This window comes from Zea mays, chromosome 9 (assembly GCF_902167145.1).
Source record: "Zea mays cultivar B73 chromosome 9, Zm-B73-REFERENCE-NAM-5.0, whole genome shotgun sequence".
NCBI classification, from domain to species: Eukaryota; Viridiplantae; Streptophyta; class Magnoliopsida; order Poales; family Poaceae; genus Zea; species Zea mays.
Window position 1 is genome coordinate 134,514,987 of NC_050104.1, and position 24,900 is coordinate 134,539,886.

Genomic DNA, 24,900 nt, shown 5'->3' on the forward strand with positions numbered 1-24,900 from the left:
CTTGTGTAGTTCTTTGAAGAGAATGAGTTTCTCTTGATCGTTTAAAGAGGATAAGTTTCTCTTTGAAATATCAAGCCTATCAAAATCTAAGATAGAAATTCATGATTATAATGAAGACCATATGGCATGGAACAAAGTCTCAAATTAGAAAGGAATCTTCAAGCAAAGACAATCGCTTCCACTGCAAAATTTGATGGGTATTAAAGATTCTTTGCTCCAATAAATATATCTTTTATACATTCCACAAGGGAATGAGTTTCTCTTTTATATGCTACTCCAACATCATCTAAAATTGGTAAACATGTATCACATGCTTCTGGATTGCAAATGTCTAAAGTAGCATAGCTTATAAATTCTCTTGTCTAGAACTTAATTGATTAAATAGTGCACATGTTCCTTATGTTGTATAATTATATTCAATTGATACTCCTTTTATGCCAATGGTACTTTAAGTTGCAAATAAGTACTCTCAACAGGTATCAATTGAATTCATATATATGTGTGCACTAAAACTTGAGGAGAACTTAGTGTAATATGCTATTAGTGATCTATTTATCTATCAAATTGTATCAATTGGTGTTTTTCAATTGATATTTTTCATACATGATCACTAGTTGCATAATCCATACTTGTGCAATTTTCATGTTGCCTCTTGTTGTGATAAGAAAATGCTAGGTGACATCTAGACTCCAGGTATCAAGATTTATCTTTCAGTTAGTATGACAATCTTCATTTGATATCTTGGACCTATGTCACAATTATGCCAACAAGAGCTTGCAAATGAATTCTAAATCCAACACAAGTCTGGAAACCCCTTGAAAAGGTAAAACGCAAAGGTACATCACTTATGACACTTATCCATTACCTTTGTGCCATATAAGGACCCCTTTCATGATAGTGTGTTCACATCTCGCTTAATCATAATTTCTATCCTTTATATTCTTTGTATCCTTTTTGGAGATTTATGACAAAGGGGGAGAAATTATGCATTAAAGCTTACCTTTAGTCTTATGTAACTAAGTGTTAGAAGACTTTTAAAAAGGGGAGAAATAATTAACAAAAAGGGAAGTCATAAGAAAAACATAAGATGAAGAAAGTTGATAAGTGCATTCCATGTCATGAGCATCACGTTTATTTTATGACACACTGCACCCTATGAATAGTATGATATAAGTTGTCTATACTTTGACCTAAATATGTGCTTTTGGCATTTGAGTACAAAAGTGTTATTTTCTGAAATGCACATATTTAGGGGGAGGAAACTATATCATAGGATTTAAAATCTTATTTATCAAATCTTATGTAAGCTTTAAATGTGTTGTCATCAATCACCAAAAAGGGGGAGATTGAAAGTGCATTCATCCCTTTTGTGAGTTTTGGTGATTTGGATAACAACACATTTAAAGGTCTAACAAGTTTGCTAAGTGTTGAACAGGGAATTTAGTATGATGAACACACTTGAATAGTGTATAATGATCAGTGAACAAGGTTCAACACAAGGTCAAATAACCAGTGAGACAATGCAAATGGATATAATATGGTCTCTATATTGGTTTGAATATATGGACAAGTCCTGAGAAATCACTATGCATAAATATGATCAGAATAGAGGTTGAAGTGATTAAGAGGATTGGTCAAGCCAAAGTGAATAAGATATGAGGAATCGTGAATTGGCTTGACCATATTACTATCAGTCCATATATGCTTCTATGAGAATCAAACTAAAGCTTGATTAATCTTAACAGTTATATCTAGAAGACATTCAAGCAAGGTTCACAATATTGAAGAAATGATTCTCTTAATGGATGCTCAATAGGATGTGACTCAAGAATGGCTTGATAGGGTGAAGATAGCAAGGAAAGGGCTTCGAGGAACTAAGCGAAGGTGAAGGCCAAGCGACGGCTTGTAGACCGAGGTACCATGGCTAAGGTGAAGAAGAGAGTACTTGCACTAAGTCGATGAACTAATCAGCTATGAAGAGTTACAACATGTTGATGCATCAGTAAGGTGACTTGAAGCCATGATTTGAACTCATATAAGGTGATATGGTACAAGTCACACGGTTTGATTTGAGTTTGCTTCAAAAGGTGAGACAAAGATGTTTGTGATCCTTATGAAGCAATGCCATGGAGAAATCACACATGAGACACCAATGACTCAAGGAGTTTACTTCATTTTATTTTATTTAACTTGAGTATAGGAATCGTCGTACTATAAAGGGGGATCCAAAAAAAAGGTTGGTGTTTGCCAAAGCTCAAACCTCTCTATTCAAAAGCTATTTTTGAAAAGCAAAAATCTCTTTAACATTCTATGGTTGACCATGGTTAGGTTTGAGAAACCTAGAGTGTTCTTGCTGAAAAGCAGCTGAACTTCTTCAACTGCAGCTGAGCTTTCCAGCTGAACTTAACTTCAGCTGAGTTGAGCTTCTTCAGCTGCAGCTGAGCTTTTCAGTTGAGCTGAACTTCAGCTGAGTTGAGCTTTCTCAACTTCAGCTGAACTCAACTTCAGCTGTGAACCTCTTTGACCATACACCAGCTGAACTTGCCTCCGGGAAGTTGAGCTGGGGTTTTCTCTCCTAAACTCACTGGTCAAGACCGGTTGAACTGGTCCTGAGGGGCAGTTCAGCTGGTCTCTGACCCCTCTGACCTCTAATCTGCAGTCTGCCAGTCAGACTGGCAAACAGGTCGCCAGAGCTGTCAGGGGCGGTTCAACCGCCCCCCCTGGGCGGTTCAACCGGTCTGGTCAACCCTGGTCAGCCTGCAGGTCAGTCTGCCAGTCAGTCTGACAGTCAGACTGGCAGACAGTCTGCCTGACCTGCCAGGGGCGGTTCAACCGCCCTAGGGGGCGGTTCAACCGGTCTCAAACAGCAAAATCGGCCCCAACGGCTAGTTTTGAGCTCCAACTATATATACTCCCTCTTACCTCTCTCCCCACAGCAGTGAGCACGATTTGAACTCCATTTCCAACTTGAGAAACACCTCCCTCTCTCTCACACACATCTCTTGCCTCTCCCATTTCAAATCTTTGGAGAGAAATCTTTGAGTGAGCTTGAGAGCTGCGGTTTTGTGCTTCATCTCTAAATCTCTCTTGCTCTTCTTCTTGATTCGAGCTTTGGTACTACATTGAGTTCTTTGTGGATTCATTACTCTTGGAGCTTCTAGCTCCTAGACGACTAGGTGTCTCTTGTGAGTCTCCAAATCTTGTGGAAGACCACAAGAAAGTTTGTATTACCCGCTCGTTTGAGCAAAGATTATTGTGTGGGCTTGACCTTTGTGGTCGGCAAAGGGAGGATTAGGGTTGAAAGAGACCCGGCTCTTTGTGGGCGCCTCAACGAGGAAGTAGGGCACCTTTTGTGGTGTGACCGAACCTCGGGATAAATCTTGTGTCTCTTGTGTTCTTGCTCATTGTGTTTGTTTGTGTTCTTCGTTCTCTCACCATTGCGTGGAAGATTTGTTTATATCTTTTTGGTGTGTGGATTTTGAGAAGTGCCATTCTCAGATCTACTACTTTGAACCCTGTGGATCATTTAGAACATCTCATTTCCAAAGTTAACTGGGTGAATTTCGAGATCAATTCAGTTTTACCCAGTTTGCTTCTAGTTTTTGTTGAAAAAGTTTTAACTTGCCTATTCACCCCCCCTCTAGGCAACTTTCAGCTACCGTCGGAACAGTCGGAAAGGCAGTAGTCGCATGCGGTCATGAAGTCCCGCATGGCACTGGGGTTACCAAGTCCGGAGAAATCCCAACAGAAGTCGGGCTCGTCATCTTCCTCGGACCCCGAGGGCCCGTAGGTCGAGACGTCCGTTAGCCAGTCCCAAGGGTGACCGCACACGAAACCCCAGAGGGTTTGGACTCGCCTCTACGAGAGCGTCCGCCAAAGCGAAGTCTCTTGGCGGGTCGAGGCTGAATCCAAAGGGCGTGAGATGGGAACCGGTGGGTACCTCTTGGTCGACGGGCGGTGACGAAGTCACGTCAGGGACTGACTGCACCGTCGTCTCAGGTACGAGGGTGATGCCCAGCAAGCCTTTCACGAGCGTGCTGGCGTCGTCCGTTTGCTTGGAATTGGCGTGTTGCGGGGAGACGGCGCTCGTCTTCGTCTCAAACGCGAGGTCGATGCCCGACGCGTCCCCCGTTGGGGCGCCGGCGCCGTCGACTCGCTCGACAGCCGACGAGGTGCCGCCTCCTGCTTGGCCTTGGTTGCCCCGCCTCCTCCTCCGTCGGCGGGGGAGAGGGCGGGGTGAGCTCGAATGTCGTTCTTCCACCACGCGGGGAAGACGTCGCCGATTCCGCCGCCGGCGGGCGGGCTGTCGGCCGCCATTGTTACTGTCGCACGACGGGGGAAGGAGCATCATGTCGTAGTTGCCGTCTGAAAGGGAATTAGGGTTTCACCTAGTCCCTAATTAATTTTGGTGGTTGAATTGCCCAACACAAATAATTGGACTAACTAGTTTGCTCTAGTGTATAAGTTATACAGGTGCCAAAGGTTCACACTTAGCCAATAAAAAGACAAAGTATTGAGTTCGACAAAAGAGCAAAGGGACAACCGAAGTCACCTCTGGTCTGGCGCACCGGACTGTCCGGTGTGCCACCGGACAGTGTCCGGTGCACCAGAGGACTCCAACTCAAACTCGTCACCTTCTGGAATATCCAGAGGCGCTTCGCTATAATTCACCGGACTGTCCGGTGCTCCAAGGAACGGCGCCTCAGGAACTCGCCAGCTTCGGGAATTCGCAACGGCTAGTCCGCTATAATTCACCGGACATGTCCGGTGTACACCGGACTGTCCGGTGTGACAACGGAGCAACGGATATTTCGGCGCCAAGGGCTACCTGCAGCGCATTGAATGCGCGCCAGCGCGCGCAGAAGTCAGGCACGCCCATACTGGCGCACCAGACACTCTACAGTACATGTCCGGTGCGCCACCGGACATCCAGGCGGGCCCAGAAGACAGAGCTCCAACAGTCGGAACCCAACGGCTTTGGTGACGTGGCTGGCGCACCGAACATGTCCGGTGTGCACCGGACTGTCCGGTGCACCATACGACAGTCAGCCCCACCAAACGGCTAGTTTGGTGGTTGGGGCTATAAATACCCCCAACCACCCACCATTCATTGCATCCAAGTTTTCACACTTCCAACCACCTACAAGAGCTAGGCATTCAATTCTAGACACACTCAAGAGATCAAATCCTCTCCCAAATTCCATACAAAGCTTTAGTGACTAGTGAGAGAGATTTGCTTGTGTTCTTTCGAGCTCTTGCGCTTGGATTGCTTTCTTCTTTCTTGATTCTTTATTACGATCAAACTCACTTGTAATTGAGGCAAGAGACACCAATCTTGTGGTGGTCCTTGTAGGAACTTTGTGTTCCAAGTGATTGAGAAGAGAAAGCTCACTCGGTCCGAGTGACCGTTTGAGAGAGGGAAAGGGTTGAAAGAGACCCGGTCTTTGTGACCACCTCAACGGGAAGTAGGTTTGCAAGAACCGAACCTCGGTAAAACAAATCCGCGTGTCACACCTCTTATTTGCTTGCGATTTGTTTTGCACCCTCTCTCGCGGACTCGATTATATTTCTAACGCTAACCCAGCTTGTAGTTGTGATTATTTTTGAGAATTTCAGTTTCGCCCTATTCACCCCCCTCTAGGCGACTATCAATTGGTATCAGAGGACGGTGCTTCATTAGAGCCTAACCGCTCAAAATGATGTCGGGAGATCACGCCAAGAAGGAGATGGAGACCGGAGAAAAGCCCACTACAAGCCACGGGAAGACTTCATCGGAAGAGTCTCGCAACAAGAGGAAGGAGAAGAAAGACTCCTCCAAAGGTAAGGAGAAGAAGTCTTCTTCACACCACAAAGAGAAGAAGGAGAAATCCTCTTCCCACAAGCCGCATCGGAGTGGGGACAAGAAAAAGAAGATGAGGAAGGTGGTCTACTACGAGACCGATTCTTCATCGACATCCACCTCCGGCTCCGACGTGGCATCCGTCACTTCTAAGCGCCAAGAGCGCAAGAAGTATAGTAAGATTCCCCTACGCTACCCTCGCATTTCTAAACATACACCTTTACTTTCCGTCCCATTAGGCAAACCACCAACTTTTGATGGTGAAGATTATGCTAGGTGGAGTGATTTAATGCGATTTCATCTAACCTCGCTCCACAAAAGTATATGGGATGTTGTTGAGTTTGGTGCACAGGTACCATCCGTAGGGGATGAAGATTATGATGAGGATGAAGTGGCCCAAATCGAGCACTTCAACTCCCAAGCCACAACCATACTTCTCGCCTCTCTAAGTAGAGAGGAATATAACAAGGTGCAAGGGTTGAAGAGTGCGAAGGAGATTTGGGACTTACTCAAGACCGCGCACGAGGGTGATGAACTCACCAAGATCACCAAGCGGGAAACGATCGAGGGGGAGCTCGGTCGCTTCCGTCTTCGCCAAGGGGAGGAGCCACAAGATATGTACAACCGGCTCAAAACCTTGGTGAATCAAGTGCGCAACCTCGGGAGCAAAAAGTGGGATGACCACGAGGTGGTTAAGGTTATTTTAAGATCTCTTATTTTCCTTAACCCTACTCAAGTTCAATTAATTTGTGGCAACCCAAGATATACACTAATGACTCCCGAGGAAGTAATCAAGAAATTTGTGAGCTTTGAATTCATGATCAAGGGCTCACGGAAGATCAACGAGCTTGACGGCCCCTCCACGTCCGAAGCTCAACCGGTTGCATTCAAGGCCACAGAGGAGAAGAAGGAGGAGTCTACACCAAGTAGACAACCAATTGACGCCTCCAAGCTCGACAATGAGGAGATGGCGCTTGTCATCAAAAGCTTTCGCCAAATCCTCAAGCAAAGGAGGGGGAAGGATTACAAGCCCCGCTCCAAGAAGGTTTGCTACAAGTGTGGTAAGCCCGGTCACTTTATAGCTAAATGTCCTATTTCTAGTGACAGTGACAGGGGTGATGACAAGAAAGGGAGAAGAAAGGAGAAGAAGAGATACTACAAGAAGAGGGGCGGCGATGCCCATGTTTGTCGGGAATGGGACTCCGACGAAAGCTCTAGCGACTTCTCCGACGACGAGGACGCCGCCAACATCGCCGTCACCAAGGGCCTTCTCTTCCCCAACGTCGGCCACAAGTGCCTCATGGCAAAGGACGGCAAAAAGAAGGTTAAATCTAAATCCTCCACTAGATATGAATCCTCTAGTGATGAAAATGCTAGTGATGAGGAAGATAACTTGCGCACTCTTTTTGCCAACTTAAACATGCAACAAAAAGAGAAATTAAATGAATTAATTAGTGCTATCCATGGAAAGGATGATCTCTTGGACTCCCAAGAGGACTTCCTTATTAAAGAAAATAAGAAGCATGTTAAAGTTAAAAATGCTTATGCTCTAGAAGTTGAGAAATGTGAAAAATTATCTAGTGAGCTAAGCACTTGCCATGAGACAATAGATAACCTTAGAAATGAAAATGCTAGTTTAAATGCTAAGGTTGATTCTCATATTTGTGATGTTTCAATTCCCAATCCTAGAGATAATAATGATGATTTGCTTGCTAGAATTGAAGAACTAAATATTTCTCTTGCTAGCCTTAGGATTGAAAATGAGAAATTAACTGCTAGGGCTAAAGATTTTGATATTTGCAATGCCACTATTTCCGACCTTAGAACTAAGAATGATATTTTGCATGCTAAGGTTGTAGAATTAAAATCTTGCAAACCCTCTACGTCTACCATTGAGCACACTTCTATTTGTATTAGATGTAGAGATGTTGATGTTAATGCTATTCATGATCACATGGCTTTAATTAAACAACAAAATGATCATATAGCAAAATTAGATGCTAAAATTGCCGAGCATAACTTAGAAAATGAAAAATTTAAATTTGCTAGAAGTATGCTCTATAGTGGGAGACGCCCTGGCATCAAGGATGGCATTGGCTTCCAACGGGGAGGCAATGTCAAACTTAGTGCCCCTCCTAAGAAATTGTCCAACTTTGTTAAGGGCAAGACTCCCATGCCTCAGGATAACGAGGGTTACATTTTATACCCTGCCGGTTATCCCGAGGACAAAATTAGGAGAATTCATTCTAGGAAGTCTCACTCTGGCCCTAACCATGCTTTTATGTATAAGGGTGAGACATCTAGCTCTAGGCAACCAACCCGTGCTAAGTTGCCTAAAAAGAAAACTCCTAGTGCATCAAATGAACATAGCTTTTCATTTAAAACCTTTGATGCATCATATGTTTTGACTAACAAATCCGGCAAGGTAGTTGCCAAGTTTGTTGGGGGCAAACACAAAGGATCAAAGACTTGTGTTTGGGTACCCAAAGTTCTTGTTTCTAATGCCAAAGGACCCAAAACCGTTTGGGTACCTAAAGTCAAGAACTAAACTTGTTTTGTAGGTTTATGCATCCGGGGGCTCAAGCTGGATCATCGACAGCGGATGCACAAACCACATGACAGGGGAGAAGAAGATGTTCTCCTCCTACGAGAAAAACCAAGATCCCTAACGAGCTATTACATTCAGGGATGGGAATCAAGGTTTGGTCAAGGGTTTGGGTAAAATTGCAATATCACCTGACCATTCTATTTCCAATGTTTTTCTTGTAGATTCATTAGATTACAATTTGCTTTCCGTATCTCAATTATGCAAAATGGGCTACAACTGTCTCTTTACTGATATAGGTGTCACTGTCTTTAGAAGAAGTGATGATTCAATAGCATTTAAGGGTGTGTTAGAGGGTCAGCTATACTTGGTAGATTTTGATAGAGCTGAACTCGACACATGCTTAATTGCTAAGACTAACATGGGTTGGCTCTGACATCGCCGACTAGCCCACGTTGGGATGAAGAATCTTCATAAGCTTCTAAAGGGAGAGCACATTTTAGGACTAACAAATGTTCATTTTGAGAAAGACAAGATTTGTAGCGCATGCCAAGCAGGAAAGCAAGTTGGTGCTCATCATCCACACAAGAACATCATGACGACCGACAGGCCGCTTGAGCTGCTCCACATGGATCTATTCGGCCTGATTGCTTACATAAGCATCGGCGGGAGTAAGTATTGTCTTGTAATAGTGGATGATTATTCTCGCTTCACTTGGGTATTCTTTTTGCAGGAAAAATCTCAAACCCAAGAGACCTTAAAGGGATTCTTGAGACGGGCTCAAAATGAGTTCGGCTTAAGGATCAAGAAAATTAGAAGCGACAATGGGACGGAGTTCAAGAACTCTCAAATTGAAGGCTTCCTTGAGGAGGAGGGCATCAAGCATGAGTTCTCTTCTCCCTACACCCCACAACAAAATGGTGTAGTGGAGAGGAAGAATAGAACTCTATTGGACATGGCAAGAACCATGCTTGATGAGTACAAGACTTCGGATCGGTTTTGGGCCGAGGCGGTCAACACCGCTTGCTACGCCATCAACCGGTTATATCTACACCGAATCCTCAAGAAGACACCCTATGAACTCCTAACCGGTAAAAAGCCCAACATTTCATATTTTAGAGTCTTTGGTAGCAAATGCTTTATTCTTGTTAAAAGAGGTAGAAAATCTAAATTTGCTCCTAAGACTGTAGAAGGCTTTTTACTAGGATATGATTCAAACACAAGGGCATATAGAGTCTTTAACAAGTCCTCCGGACAAGTTGAAGTTTCTTGTGACGTTGTGTTTGATGAGACTAACGGCTCTCAAGTAGAGCAAGTTGATCTTGATGAGATAGGTATTGAAGAGGCTCCGTGCATCGCGCTAAGGAACATGTCCATTGGGGATGTGTGTCCTAAGGAATCCGAGAAGTCTCCAAATACACAAGATCAACCATCCTCCTCCACGCAAGCATCCCCACCGACTCAAAATGAGGATGAAGCTCAAGTTGATGAAGTAGAAGATCAAGCAAATGAGCCACCTCAAAATGACGGCAATGATCAAGGGGGAGATGCAAATGATCAAGACAAGGAGGATGAAGAACAAAGGCCGCCACACCCAAGAGTCCACCAAGCAATCCAACGAGATCACCCCGTCGACACCATCCTCGGCGACATTCATAAGGGGGTAACCACTAGATCTCGTGTTGCACATTTTTGTGAGCATTACTCTTTTGTTTCCTCTATTGAGCCACACAGGGTAGAGGAAGCACTACAAGATTCGGATTGGGTGGTGGCGATGCAAGAGGAGCTCAACAACTTCACTAGGAATGAGGTATGGCATTTAGTTCCACGTCCTAATCAAAATGTTGTAGGAACCAAATGGGTCTTCCGCAACAAGCAAGATGAGCATGGTGTGGTGACAAGGAACAAAGCTCGACTTGTGGCCAAGGGATATTCCCAAGTCGAAGGTTTGGATTTTGGTGAAACCTATGCACCCGTAGCTAGGCTTGAGTCAATTCGCATATTATTAGCCTATGCTACTTACCATGGCTTTAAGCTTTATCAAATGGACGTGAAAAGTGCCTTCCTCAATGGACCAATCAAGGAAGAGGTCTATGTTGAGCAACCTCCCAGCTTTGAAGATAGTGAGTACCCTAACCATGTGTATAAACTCTCTAAGGCGCTTTATGGGCTCAAGCAAGCCCCAAGAGCATGGTATGAATGCCTTAGGGATTTCCTTATCACTAATGGATTCAAAGTCGGAAAGGCCGATCCTACTCTATTCACTAAAACTCTTGAAAATGACTTGTTTGTATGCCAAATTTATGTTGATGATATTATATTTGGGTCTACTAACGAGTCTACATGTGAAGAATTTAGTAGGATCATGACACAAAAGTTCGAGATGTCTATGATGGGGGAGTTGAAGTATTTCTTAGGATTTCAAGTGAAGCAACTCCAAGAAGGCACCTTCCTAAGCCAAACGAAGTATACTCAAGACATTCTAAGCAAGTTTAGAATGAAGGATGCCAAACCCATCAAGACACCCATGGGAACCAATGGGCATCTCGACCTCGACGAGGGAGGTAAATCCATCGATCAAAAGGTATACCGGTCGATGATAGGTTCTTTGCTATATTTATATGCATCTCGACCGGATATTATGCTTTCCGTATGCATGTGTGCAAGATTCCAAGCCGACCCTAAGGAAGCTCACCTTACGGCCGTAAAACGAATCTTGAGATATTTAGTTTATACTCCTAAGTTTGGGCTTTGGTATCCTAGGGGATCCACATTTGATTTAATTGGTTATTCGGATGCCGATTGGGCAGGGTGCAAAATCAATAGAAAGAGCACATCGGGGACTTGCCAGTTCTTGGGAAGATCCTTGGTGTCTTGGGCTTCAAAGAAGCAAAATTCGGTAACTCTTTCTACCGCCGAAGCCGAGTACATTGCTGCAGGCCATTGTTGCGCGCAACTACTTTGGATGAGGCAAACCCTTAGGGACTATGGTTACAAATTAACCAAAGTTCCTCTTCTATGTGATAATGAGAGTGCAATCAAAATGACGGATAATCCCGTCGAGCATAGCCGCACTAAACACATAGCCATTCGGTATCACTTTTTAAGGGATCACCAACAAAAGGGAGATATCGAGATTTCTTACATTAATACTAAAGATCAATTAGCCGATATCTTTACCAAGCCACTTGATGAACAAACTTTTAACAAACTTAGGCATGAGCTAAATATTCTTGATTCTAGGAACTTCCTTTGTTAATTTGCACATATAGCTAATTTATATACCTTTGATCATGTCTCTTTCATGTGCTATGACTAATGTGTTTTTAAGTGAATTTCAAACCAAGTCATAGGTATATTGAAAGGGAATTGGAGTCTTCAGCGAAGACAAAGGCTTCCACTCCGTAACTCATCCTTCGTCGTCGCTCCGCGCATCTCTCCATCTTTTGGGGGAGAGTTCAAAGCAAAAAGACTTCGTCTTTGGTATCATCTTCACTCATTTACTTATGACCAAAGGGGTAGAGAGCATTACACAGGGCTCTAATAATTCCGTTTTTGGCGATTCATGCCAAAGGGGGAGAGAGTGAGCCCAAAGCAAAAGGACCGCACCACCACCTAATTTTCAAAAGAGTTTTTCAATTGGTATGATTCTCAAATTGATAACTTTCAATTTGGTATCCTATTGTGTTCAAAAAGAAAAAAATAGTATTTTCAAAATCTATATCAAAACCCTCTTGAACACTAAGAGGAGGATTTCATCTAGGGGGAGTTTTGTTTAGTCAAAGGAAAAAGCATTTGAAACAGGGGGAGAAAATTTCAAATCTTGAAAATGCTTTGCAAAATCTCATTCATTTACCTTTGACTATTTTGCAAAAGAACCTTGAAAAGGATTTACAAAGGAATGTGGTGCAAGCGTGGTCCAAAATGTTAAAAATGAAGAAACAATCCATGCATATCTTATAAGTATTTATATTGGCTCCATTCCAAGCAACCTTTGCACTTACATTATGCAAACTAGTTCAATTATGTACTTCCATATTTGCTTTGGTTTGTGTTGGCATCAATCACCAAAAAGGGGAGATTGAAAGGGAATTAGGGTTTCACCTAGTCCCTAATTAATTTTGGTGGTTGAATTGCCCAACACAAATAATTGGACTAACTAGTTTGCTCTAGTGTATAAGTTATACAGGTGCCAAAGGTTCACACTTAGCCAATAAAAAGACAAAGTATTGAGTTCGACAAAAGAGCAAAGGGACAACCGAAGGCACCTCTGGTCTGGCGCACCGGACTGTCCGGTGTGCCACCGGACAGTGTCCGGTGCACCAGAGGACTCCAACTCAAACTCGTCACCTTCTGGAATATCCAGAGGCGCTTCGCTATAATTCACCGGACTGTCCGGTGTACACCGGACAGTGTCCGGTGCTCCAAGGAACGGCGCCTCAGGAACTCGCCAGCTTCGGGAATTCGCAACGGCTAGTCCGCTATAATTCACCGGACATGTCCGGTGTACACCGGACTGTCCGGTGTGACAACGGAGCAACAGATATTTCGGCGCCAACGGCTACCTGCAGCGCATTGAATGCGCGCCAGCGCGCGCAGAAGTCAGGCACGCCCATACTGGCGCACCGGACACTCTACAGTACATGTCCGGTGCGCCACCGGACATCCAGGCGGGCCCAGAAGACAGAGCTCCAACGGTCGGAACCCAACGGCTTTGGTGACGTGGCTGGCGCACCGAACATGTCCGGTGTGCACCGGACTGTCCGGTGCACCATACGACAGTCAGCCCCACCAAACGGCTAGTTTGGTGGTTGGGGCTATAAATACCCCCAACCACCCACCATTCATTGCATCCAAGTTTTCACACTTCCAACCACTTATAAGAGCTAGGCATTCAATTCTAGACACACTCAAGAGATCAAATCCTCTCCCAAATTCCACACAAAGCTTTAGTGACTAGTGAGAGAGATTTGCTTGTGTTCTTTCGAGCTCTTGCGCTTGGATTGCTTTCTTCTTTCTTGATTCTTTATTACGATCAAACTCACTTGTAATTGAGGAAAGAGACACCAATCTTGTGGTGGTCCTTGTAGGAACTTTGTGTTCCAAGTGATTGAGAAGAGAAAGCTCACTCGGTCCGAGTGACCGTTTGAGAGAGGGAAAGGGTTGAAAGAGACCCGGTCTTTGTGACCACCTCAACGGGGAGTAGGTTTGCAAGAACCGAACCTCGGTAAAACAAATCCGCGTGTCACACCTCTTATTTGCTTGCGATTTGTTTTGCACCCTCTCTCGCGGACTCGATTATATTTCTAACGCTAACCCAGCTTGTAGTTGTGATTATTTTTGAGAATTTCAGTTTCGCCCTATTCACCCCCCTCTAGGCGACTATCACCGTCGAGGGACATGAACTCAAGACTCCCGAAACGGAGCACCGTCCCGGGCTGGAAAGGTTGCTGGAGACTGCTCATCTGGAGCTTGACGGGAAGCTGTTCGTCAACACGCAGCAGGCCCCTACCTGGCGTGCCAACTGTCGGCGTTTCGAGACCGGGGGGTCCCTGGGCCGACGAGTGAGAATGTCGCCGCGTGCCCCAGCCCAGATGGGTCGGCGCGAGGCCGAGCGCGAAGGGGGGAAGGAGGCATGAGAGAGGTGGAAATCCCGCAGCCTTCATGTTCGTCCCGCGCCCAGGTCGGGTGCGCTTGCAGTAGGGGGTTACAAGCGTTCCACGCGGGAGGGAGCGAGCGGCCTCACGCGAGCGCCAGTCCCGTCCTCTTCCCCGCGCGGCCAACCCTCTGTAAGAGGGCCCTGGTCCTTCCTTTTATAGGCGTAAGGAGAGGATCCAGGTGTACAATGGGGGGTGTAGCAGAGTGCTACGTGTCTAGCGGAGGAGAGCTAGCGCCCTAAGTACATGCCATCGTGGCAGCCGGAGAGGTTTTGGCACCCGGTTCGTGTGGTGTCGTGGCCATCGGAGGAGCGCTGGAGCCTGGCGGAAGGACAGCTATCGGGGCTGTTGAGTCCTTGCTGACGTCCTCTTGCTTCCGTAAGGGGGCTGAGAGCCGCCGTCATCATAGAGCGTGCGGGGTGCCATCATTACTTGTCTGGCGGAGCGAGCCAGATGGGACGCCGGTCTTGTTCCCCGTAGCCTGAGTCAGCTTGGGGTAGGGTAATGATGGCGCCTCCTACTGACGTGGTCGGTCCGCGCCCTAGGTTGGGTGATGTGGAGGCTCCTCCGAGGTCGAGGTCGAGTCTGTCTTCCGTGGCCGAGGTCGAGTCCGAGCCCCCGGGTCGGGCGAGGCGGAGACCGTCGGCTGAAGCCAGGGCTGAGTCCGAGCCCTAGGGTCGGGTGAACCGGAGTTCGTCGTCTTCTGGGGCTGAGCTCGAGTCCGAGCCCTGGGGTCGGGCGGATCGGAGTTCGCCGTCTTCCGGGACTGAGCCCGAGTTCGAGCCCTGGGTCGGGCGGAGTGGAGTTCGCCGTCTTCCGGGGCTGAGCCCGAGTCCGAGCCCTGGGGTCGGGCGGATCGGAGTTCGCCGTCTTCCGGGGCTGAGCCCGAGTCCGAGCCCTGGGTCGGGCGGAGCGGAGTTTCCTATGGTGCCTGAGGCCGGGCCTGACTGCCTGTCAACCTCACTCTGTCGAGCGGCACAGCAGTCGGAGCGGCGCAGGCGGCGCTGTCCTTCTGTCAGGCCGGTCAGTGGAGCGGCGAAGTGACTGCGGTCACTTCGGCTCTGTCGACTGGAGGACGCGCGTCAGGATAAAGGTGTCAGGACACCTTTGCATTAAATGCCCCTGCGATTTGGTCGGTTGGCGTGGCGATTCGGCCAGAGTTGCTTCTTGGCGAAGACTGGGCCTCGGGCGAGCCGGAAGTATGTTCGTCGCTGGAGGGGGGCCTCGGGCGAGACGGAGATCCTCCGGGGTCGGCTGCCCTTGCCCGAGGCTGGGCTCGAGCGAGGCGTGATCGAGTCCCTCGAATGGACCGATCCCTGACTTAGTCGCATCCATCAGGCCTTTGTAGCTTTGTGCTGATGGGGATTACCAGCTGAGAATTAGGAGTCTTGAGGGTACCCCTAATTATGGTCCCCAACAATATGTCATTCTTTTTACACCAAGTACTCAATGTAATCATGCGTGCATGTATCGTTCTACACAACATAATAATTGAGGATGAGCATAAATGATCGTACGATATAGATGGCTACTAGATAGTCGAGTCTTTCGATGCAACTCTAACAATTACCCTTGAAGCATCAAACTTTGCGGTCATCCTTCAGCCTAAGATTGCAATCCATTATAGTCTGGTGCATGATCAACTCTAAGATAATTTAATGAAGCATATTTGAGATCTCTACCACGAGAATTAGTTTTTTTTGAAGTAATGCAATTTAATTTTTTTATAAATTATATAATTTTTATTTGCTTAATTATGTGCCTGACATGTTTTTTAATAATACACTGTTACATTTCAAATATAAATCTATAAAAGAAAAGTTGATATAATACTGAGGTGGTTGTAGTATGACATTAAATGCTATAGTCTAACAATAAGGTGTCGTTTGGTTCGCAAAATGTAACGTAAATAGTAATGATAACGATTCGTACTCGAATACTAGCGGTAACAAAATTGAATAAGACGGTATCTATTTGTAGTGTAGTATCGATTACAGTTGAACTTAAACAAACATGATTTAACGTTATCAGTTACCCATTACGTTACCAATATGTGAACCAAACGACATCTAAAAGTTATACCCTAAAGTGCCTCGTTTGATAGCTTATGTGATGAGGGTAAGGGCTAAAAGTAGGGTTGGATGAAATACTCGTGACTCGTTGGCTCTCTCGGTTCATGGGTGGCTCGGCTTGTTTGAATTTTTTCACGAGCTGAACTGACATCCTAGCTCAATTCTTTAACGAGCCAGCTCGCGAGCTAAACGAGCTACCACGTTTCAACAAAACAAAATATATGCATATCATTTACGTAATAATTGATGAAAATGTTATATGTATGTGTGATGTCTACGGATTATGAGTTAAACTAATGATCGATGAATTATGTCTATGTGTTAAATTGGTCTATGCAAATATAACTGTGGGTTAAACTGATGAACATGCGTGTGAATCATGAATTGATGAGTGATGAGTTATGTTACTTTTGTGTTACATTGATGTGGTATGTGAAACTATGAGTATAATTACTATTTTCTATTGTTAAATTAGTTTAAAATTAACTAAAATTGTTTAGTATATACATATTGTTTTGTCTACTCTAGCTCGCGAGTTAAACGAGCTAGTTCGAGCTCGTAAACGAACCGAGCTGACTTTGTGGCTCGTTAGCTTAACGAGCCAATTCAAACTCGGGTGAGCCAAACCGAATTGGCTCGATATCCAGCTCTAGCTAGAAGTAGGGTCGGACGAAATGCTCGTGGCTCGTCGGCTCGCTTAGTTCGTGGCCGGCTTGGCTCGGATCAGTTCGTTTGAATTTTTTCACGAGCGAAGCTAGCATCCTAGCTCGGTTCGTTAACGAGACAGCTCAGATTGTTAACGAGCCAGCTCGATTTGTTAACGAACCAGCTCGTGAGCTAAACGAGCTATCACATTTCAGCAAACCAAAACTACATGCATATCATTTGCGTAATAATTAATGAACATGTTATATGTATGTGTGGTTTCTATGGCCTATGAGTTAAACTAGTGATTGATGAATTGTGTCTACGTGTTAAATTAGTCTATGCGAACATAAGCGCAGATTAAACTAATAAATATGTGTGGATAATGAATTGATAAGTGTTGAGTTGTATTAATCTGGTGTTACATTGATGTGGTTTGTGAAACTATGAATATAATTATTAAATTAGTTTAAAATTAACTAGAAATTGATTATTATGTATATATTATTCTGGCTCGTGAGCTAAACGAGCCAGCTCGAGCTCGTAAATAAGTCGAGCCGAGCTAACTCTATGACTCTTTAATTTAACAAGCCGAACCAAGTAAGCTAGCTAGCTTAATGAGTCAACTCGAGCATGAACAAGCACAGCCGAGCTGGCCGGATATCCAGCCCGAGCTAAAAGAATTGCACAAGCCTTTAGCAGGTAGCCGATCAAATCTCCACCGTCCTCATCGTTGTTAACGAGAAAAATGGTCTTCTAAAGTCTAAACATCGTGCTTTACATTTTTGCTATCCATAACAAAATACGACGTAAAACATTTTATATTTAGATCTTGTTTGAAACAGCTCCAACTTCAAAAAAAAAAATAAAATAAATAAATAGTAAAGTTAGTGGAGTAGATCATTAGATGTCCAAAAAATTATGGATCTAAGCTATAAACTTTTAAAGACATTTAGATAAGTCATTTTATTTATTATTAAGATTAAAAATATACTTAAAACTATTTAAATTGACATTATAAATTAATAATGATTAATGTCCACACTAGAGCAATCCCAAACATCCCTTTAATTTCAATATCATTTAAATATTTTTTGTTATGTCCCCTTACCAAAGATAAAAATATCTAAAATAACATTGCAACTAAATATAACATATTCTGAAATATTTGTTTTTGCGAAATCAATGTTATCAATGGCCAAAAGTATAAAGCGTATTGTATTTACAGAAATCCAATTTTATCGTCGTCGACGTCGATCCCTCTCTCGTTCTCTCAACAAATCGACGAAGTCCCTGAACTCATTTCCAGCCTCTCCGCGCCCCAACCACCGCCACCGCGTGCGAGATCACAAGCCTCCACACCGTGACCACCGGCGCCGCTGCGGCGTCCTGAGCAGGCGGCGAGCCTCGTGCACAGGGCAGGCTCGGCTCGCCGGGGCGGACGAGATGAGCGGGCACGACTCCAAGTACTTCTCTACCACCAAGAAGGGGGAGATCCCCGAGCTGAAGGAGGAGCTCAACTCCCAGTACAAGGTCTGCGCCCTCACTCGCTTTACCTTGTTCTCTTCCTGTGCTCTGCCGCGCCTGTCGATTGGTTCCTGCGCGTGGATCCAGATCCGGGCGCGACGTTAGGGCTGCAGACGCGTCTGCTTCTAGATCTGCGGGTCTCGGCTGCTTTCCTGTTGGGTTTGGTCGTGTTGAGGGTGCGATTTTGCGCCGGAAGTGCACATTTCGGTGTTATGTTGGTTACGAATGAGCTGGAATGTGCAGAATTCAGTGCTGGATCGCGCTGTTTAAGCTGCGTTAGACATTTCTGGGCTGAAACGGGTTTGAATTGGAGCACTTGAATGGATTGAACTTTGGTGCTTCTGAAACTTGGACTCTGAGAACTTTGAATAATCTGATTGTTTCATTATATGCCAATATGAATTAGCAGGGGTCAAGCCGTTGACCATTGATTAATTCCTTTCAATTAGTGCAGAAGATGAGAAATGCGTGCTTATGGAATTCAATGCAGTTCATTAGCTCTGTGTTCAGCTATATTATTTTATACCCATATATACATGATCACCAAGGACAGGCCTGACACAGTGGTAAAGACTTTCCAATGAGTCAAAGGTCCTGGATTCTACGCAGCCTCTCTGCAAACACATGCAAGAGAGGCACACACAATAAGCTGTCACTTTGTCATGAGATCAGTTGATTTATGATAAATAATAAAATTCATGTTTCCAAATTCCAATTTATGTACACTTAGGCTGTATTGGTACATTTTTTTTTGTTGAGGGGGGCACAAGTGTATTATACTATGTAATGTGGTAGTTGGACCATATACACTTGGTCAAATTAAGTACTATGTAACTGTAGTGATGTTAAGATTATAGTTGTTGCTGCAAAAGGAAACCAATTTAGGACTATAAGCTACATTTCTGTGTTTCCATATTTCCTGATGTCTGAACTTTTTCCGAAATGTGGCTTGCAGGACAAGAGAAAAGATGCTGTCAAGAAAGTGATTGCTGCTATGACTGTAGGAAAAGATGTCTCATCATTGTTCACTGATGTTGTGAACTGCATGCAGACTGAGAACTTGGAGCTCAAGAAACTAGTATATTTGTATCTCATCAACTATGCTAAAAGTCAACCTGATCTTGCCATTCTTGCTGTGAACACATTTGTTAAGGTTAGAAATTCTTTTTCGTAAACGCGTAGGAGAACTGCGCACCAATATATTAAGAAGAATATAGAAAAGGTCAAAAATAGACCACAACAAGAAAAACCACCTTACGGTGGCAAAAAAACCCGGAAATATACAAAAGGGTCCATCTAAAAAAGAAAAGAAAGATCAAGAAGCAGCCAACACTAAGGCCAAAGGGCACACAGCCCCCCAGCACCCGCAAGGCACCATCGATGAGTGTCGTATTTGATGTTTGGAATAATCTAATTGGTGCTACGGGAGGTGCCCTCAAACACACATTCATTCCTTTGCTTCCAAAGCCACCAAGACAACTAGAGAATTGATCCCCTTGCGTAGCACAGCAGGTACCTTGCTTTCCAGATTAGCCCACCAGTCTTGAAAAACAGTATGAGGGGTGCTAGGAGCCAATAGCTGCAGATTTACTAAGCTGAAGATCCTGAACCACACTTCGCTGGCGAAGACACAAGTTACTAAGAAATTCTAGCAATACTTGCAATTAACATTTATGGTTTGTGCAGAAAAAGATGCAAAATATATGACCTATAGATATCATATAATCAGAGACATGAAACTTCTGCAGGATTCACAAGACCCAAACCCATTGATTCGTGCTTTGGCTGTTAGGACAATGGGTTGTATCCGTGTGGACAAAATCACAGAGTATCTCTGTGATCCACTTCAAAGATGTCTCAAGGTCTTTCTTCGTTCTTCAAGAACGTTATTCAATCAAGCTGATCCCTCTTCCATCTAATGATCTAAATGACAATATATGTAAATTGTTCCTCAGGATGATGATCCCTATGTACGGAAGACTGCAGCTATTTGTGTTGCTAAACTTTATGATATAAATGCTGAGCTAGTAGAGGATAGAGGATTTCTGGAGGCCCTTAAGGATTTAATATCTGACAATAATCCTATGGTTGTTGCAAATGCTGTTGCTGCTCTGGCAGAGATTCAAGATAGTAGTGTTCGTCCAATCTTTGAAATCACCAGCCATACACTGTCAAAGCTTCTGACAGCTCTGAATGAATGCACAGAGTACGCCACACTCCTTGGCTATATTTAGTTTTGAATATCTTGGTAATTTACCAAAATCAAGCACTTCAACATTTGGTAATTATGCAGGTGGGGTCAAGTTTTCATTTTGGATTCTTTGTCAAGATACAAAGCAGCAGATGCCAGGGAAGCTGAAAACATAGTGGAACGAGTTACACCCCGTCTCCAACATGCAAATTGTGCGGTTGTTCTTTCTGCTGTCAAGGTAGGTTATTACCTGATTCACATCTACCGGGATATCATAAGGACTAGGCCTTGTGCAGTTTTGTTTATGTGCTTGTTCAGTAACTGTAACTTACCACGACTACTGTCTTGCAAGGTCTATATAGATGAACTTCTCAGTCATCAGTCATCACTGCATTGTAGCATGGACTGTAGACATCAATTTATATTATGATGAACTGCTGGAACCACTGGACATTGCAATTTATTTTTTGTTGCTTGACCTTTCAAGTGAATAGGACTACTGTTACTGTCATTAAATTATTTTTTTATAAGAACTATGAAAAATCAAAACGTCGTATAAGGTAGAACGGATGAAGTAGCTACTAACAAAGCACCATTTCCATTTTTATTTTATTTTTTTGAAATACTTTTGTTGACTCTTTCTTTTTAGTTTCTTAGCCTATTTGTTATTCTGTTCTGTCCCAGATGAGAACTTCTGTTAATGTTTTTTTCCTTATGTGATTTTAGATAATCCTTCTACAAATGGAGCTCATTACGAGCACGGATGTAGTCAGGAATCTCTGTAAGAAAATGGCTCCCCCTCTTGTTACTCTTTTGTCAGCAGAGCCTGAAATTCAGTATGTAGCCTTGAGGAACATTAATCTGATAGTTCAAAAGAGGCCTACAATACTCGCTCATGAGATTAAGGTGACAATTTTTAGCTCTTATTCATCAATCATGTCAGTGTGTTCCTCTAACTCAATAGTGCATTTGTCTATAGGTTTTCTTTTGCAAGTACAATGACCCTATATATGTTAAGATGGAAAAACTGGAGATTATGATAAAGCTTGCCTCGGATCGAAATATAGATCAGGTACATAATCAAATATTTTTTGTTGTATGCTGCTGTTGATTCTAGCTTATGTTTTATTGATGTCAAAGATCATTTTCAGCTACAGTTTTGGTTTATTATTTTTATTTGTGGCCTCATACAATAGAGAAGTGCAGAAATCAACAAAGGAAGCATTCCAGGGACGATTTCAATACGAGTTTGAAATTCAATTGCTAGATTTCTTGAACATGTTTATCTTATGAGAGACTTGAGAGTTCTGTTGGTACTGGTGTGACTTCTCTCTGTTCAAGAGTTGACCGAGCTTTTTGTAGGTGCTCTTGGAATTCAAAGAATATGCCACAGAGGTTGATGTTGACTTTGTGCGGAAAGCCGTTCGTGCGATTGGGAGATGTGCAATTAAATTGGAGAGAGCTGCTGAAAGGTGCATCAGCGTTTTGCTTGAGCTGATTAAGATAAAAGTTAATTATGTTGTTCAGGAAGCTATAATTGTTATCAAAGACATCTTCAGACGCTACCCTAACACGTGAGTTGTTTCTCAATTAATTTGGGGTATATTTTCAGACTATCAATATATAAAAACACCCTTCCTGTTCTGCACGAGAAATGGTGTTTGTATATGACTGTTTTGTTTTACTGAATTTCACAGGTATGAGTCTATCATCGCTACACTTTGTGAAAGTCTGGACACTTTAGATGAACCAGAGGCTAAGGTGTTAGTCAATGCACACATCCTAGTAATTTATTGTATTTTTGTTGGGATACTTATTTTTGTTCACTTATGTGTCTTAATTTCTCTAGGCATCCATGATTTGGATAATTGGAGAATATGCCGAAAGAATTGACAATGCTGATGAACTTCTTGAGAGTTTCTTGGAAACATTTCCTGAAGAACCAGCATTAGTTCAACTGCAGCTGCTAACCGCTACTGTTAAATTGTTTCTTAAGAAGCCAACTGAGGGGCCACAACAGATGATACAGGTTGCCATTTCAGATGCTTATTTATTTACTTATCTTTGCAATGTTGTTTAGACTTTAGACTTGCTTCAAGCCTTCAAGATGTCTGAATATTTACATATTCGGTATCATGAATTCTCAGTCTTGCATTGATGATGTTGATGTCTTGAGAGCACTGTTAATAATGGTGATTGTTGTTGCAAGTAGTTGCTTCCTCCCATAATTCCTTGCTTCTAAATGTTGGTTCATCCTTGATATCATGATCAATAATCTTGTTCAACGTCAGTTCACTGCTAATTTGGAGCTATTGCCTGTAGGCTGTTCTCAATAATGCCACAGTTGAAACAGATAATCCTGATTTGAGGGACAGAGCTTATATATACTGGCGACTTCTGTCTACTGATCCTGAGGTATTACATGTTAGATTACCTGTCTAGGGTTTGGGGCCTTCCCCATGTAATTACTATCTCAACCCTTTGTAATGGGCCAGGCCCAATTACCTAAGTCTATTAATACTACACCCAACCCTGATTAGGGTTAGGGCTTCCATTCCAACTTTACATATTTGAGTTTTTAAACTGATGATTTATTAAATATCCACCCAACGACTGAGCTATGTTTGGTTTTCTGCAGGCTGCGAAAGATGTAGTTTTGGCAGAGAAACCTGTGATCAGTGATGACTCCAACCAGCTTGACTCATCACTTCTTGATGAGCTGCTAGCAAACATTTCTACCCTTTCATCAGTTTATCATAAGCCCCCAGAATCATTTGTCAGCCGTGTCAAGGCAGCTCCTAGGGCTGATGATGATGAGTTTGCTGATACAGCTGAAACAGGGTATTCGGAGTCCCCATCCCAGGGAGTTGATGGGGCGTCGCCTTCCTCTAGTGCTGGTACTTCTTCTAATGTACCCGTGAAACAGCCGGCGGCAGCATCCCCACCTGGTCCAGTGGTAATGCCAGACCTTTTAGGTGATTTAATGGGTATGGATAATGCTATTGTCCCTGTTGATGAACCTGCAGCACCTTCTGGGTAAGTAAAGTTTTAATGGTTATTCTATTTCTAACCTGGTACTTATCAATTTTGTGTATCGTGTACAACTACTGACCATATTGATATATCATTCTTTACTTTTGCAGCCCTCCGCTACCTGTCTTACTGCCTTCGAATACAGGTCAAGGGCTGCAGATTAGTGCACAACTAACACGGCGTGATGGCCAGATATACTATGATATATCTTTCGAGAATGGCACCCAGGGTGTCCTAGATGGATTTATGATTCAGTTTAACAAGAACACATTTGGTCTTGCTGCTGGTGAAGCACTTCAGGTTTCAGTGATTATATTCAATAAGTTACACCGACAACTTTTTTTGTTTGAGTTTCATGGACTGAGCTTGATGTTTTTCTGTGGTTAAGGTTACTCCACTGCAACCAGGCCAATCAACAAGGACACTTTTACAAATGAACACGTTCCAGAATATCAGCCCTGGTGCACCAAACTCGCTATTACAAGTTGCTGTGAAAAATAATCAGCAGCCAGTGTGGTACTTCAATGACAAAATTCCACTGCATGTTTTCTTTGGTGAAGATGGAAAAATGGAACGAGCTAGTTTTCTTGAGGTAAAAAGCGCGATCAAGTCTGTATGGTTTTGCTGTTTCTTTTTTCTTGTTTGGGCAATCAAAGCGAGTGATGGTGCATTGCCCATAGTACTACTTGATTTAAGTCACCCATGTTTCGTTCTTCCATACGAAATTTGAAGTCATTTTATCTGACTGCAGGCCTGGAAATCTTTACCTGATGACAATGAATTTACAAAAGAATTCCCGGGCTCTGTAATCAGCAGTATAGATGCTACAGTTGAGCGCCTTGCAGCATCAAATGTGTTCTTTATAGCCAAGCGGAAAAATGCAAACATGGATGTTCTGTATCTGTCCGCGAAGATGCCCCGCGGAATCCCCTTTCTTATAGAGGTTACAGCTGCGGTTGGTGTTCCTGGTGTGAAATGTGCAGTCAAAACTCCAAATAGAGAGATGGTTCCTCTCTTCTTTGAAGCTATGGAGGCTCTCACCAAGTGACGCCAAAGTTAATGGATATGTGGTTCTACAAAAATTTATCAGTCGATGAGCTGCTATAGGTGTTTGGATGCGGCATTTTTTTTTTCACGGAAGCTTGTGTGAATTGTAGTTTTTGTATTAGATTACAGTATTTAAACTGATAGTTCCTGGTTCCAAAGTTTTTCGCCAGAAATACTGGAGATGTTCTTGCCTCACATAATCTGTACATCTTACCCTGTTGGACCTGGAAATTTTCATCTTGTTATGCATAGCATATGAAATATGACTAGTTTTCTACACGGCTAATGTAAACTGATACTACCTCCGTTGACAAATATTTGTTGCCCGCTAGTTTATTTTTGAA

The 24,900-nt window shown here is 43.6% G+C and overlaps 1 protein-coding gene across 1 annotated transcript; it reads left to right on the plus strand.

The window, feature by feature from the left end:
- The first annotated feature begins 17,940 nt into the window (after positions 1-17,940).
- LOC103639126 (beta-adaptin-like protein C) lies at positions 17,941-24,842 on the plus strand. Its single transcript, XM_008661922.3, has 15 exons — positions 17,941-18,291; positions 19,241-19,438; positions 20,034-20,147; positions 20,241-20,491; positions 20,579-20,714; positions 21,203-21,382; positions 21,456-21,548; positions 21,839-22,050; positions 22,174-22,237; positions 22,326-22,505; positions 22,799-22,891; positions 23,115-23,512; positions 23,620-23,809; positions 23,898-24,101; positions 24,261-24,842. Exons 1-15 carry the CDS (start codon positions 17,944-17,946, stop codon positions 24,555-24,557), a joined length of 2,958 nt encoding a protein of 985 aa, XP_008660144.2. The 5' UTR covers positions 17,941-17,943; the 3' UTR covers positions 24,558-24,842.
- Positions 24,843-24,900: the final 58 nt, after the last annotated feature.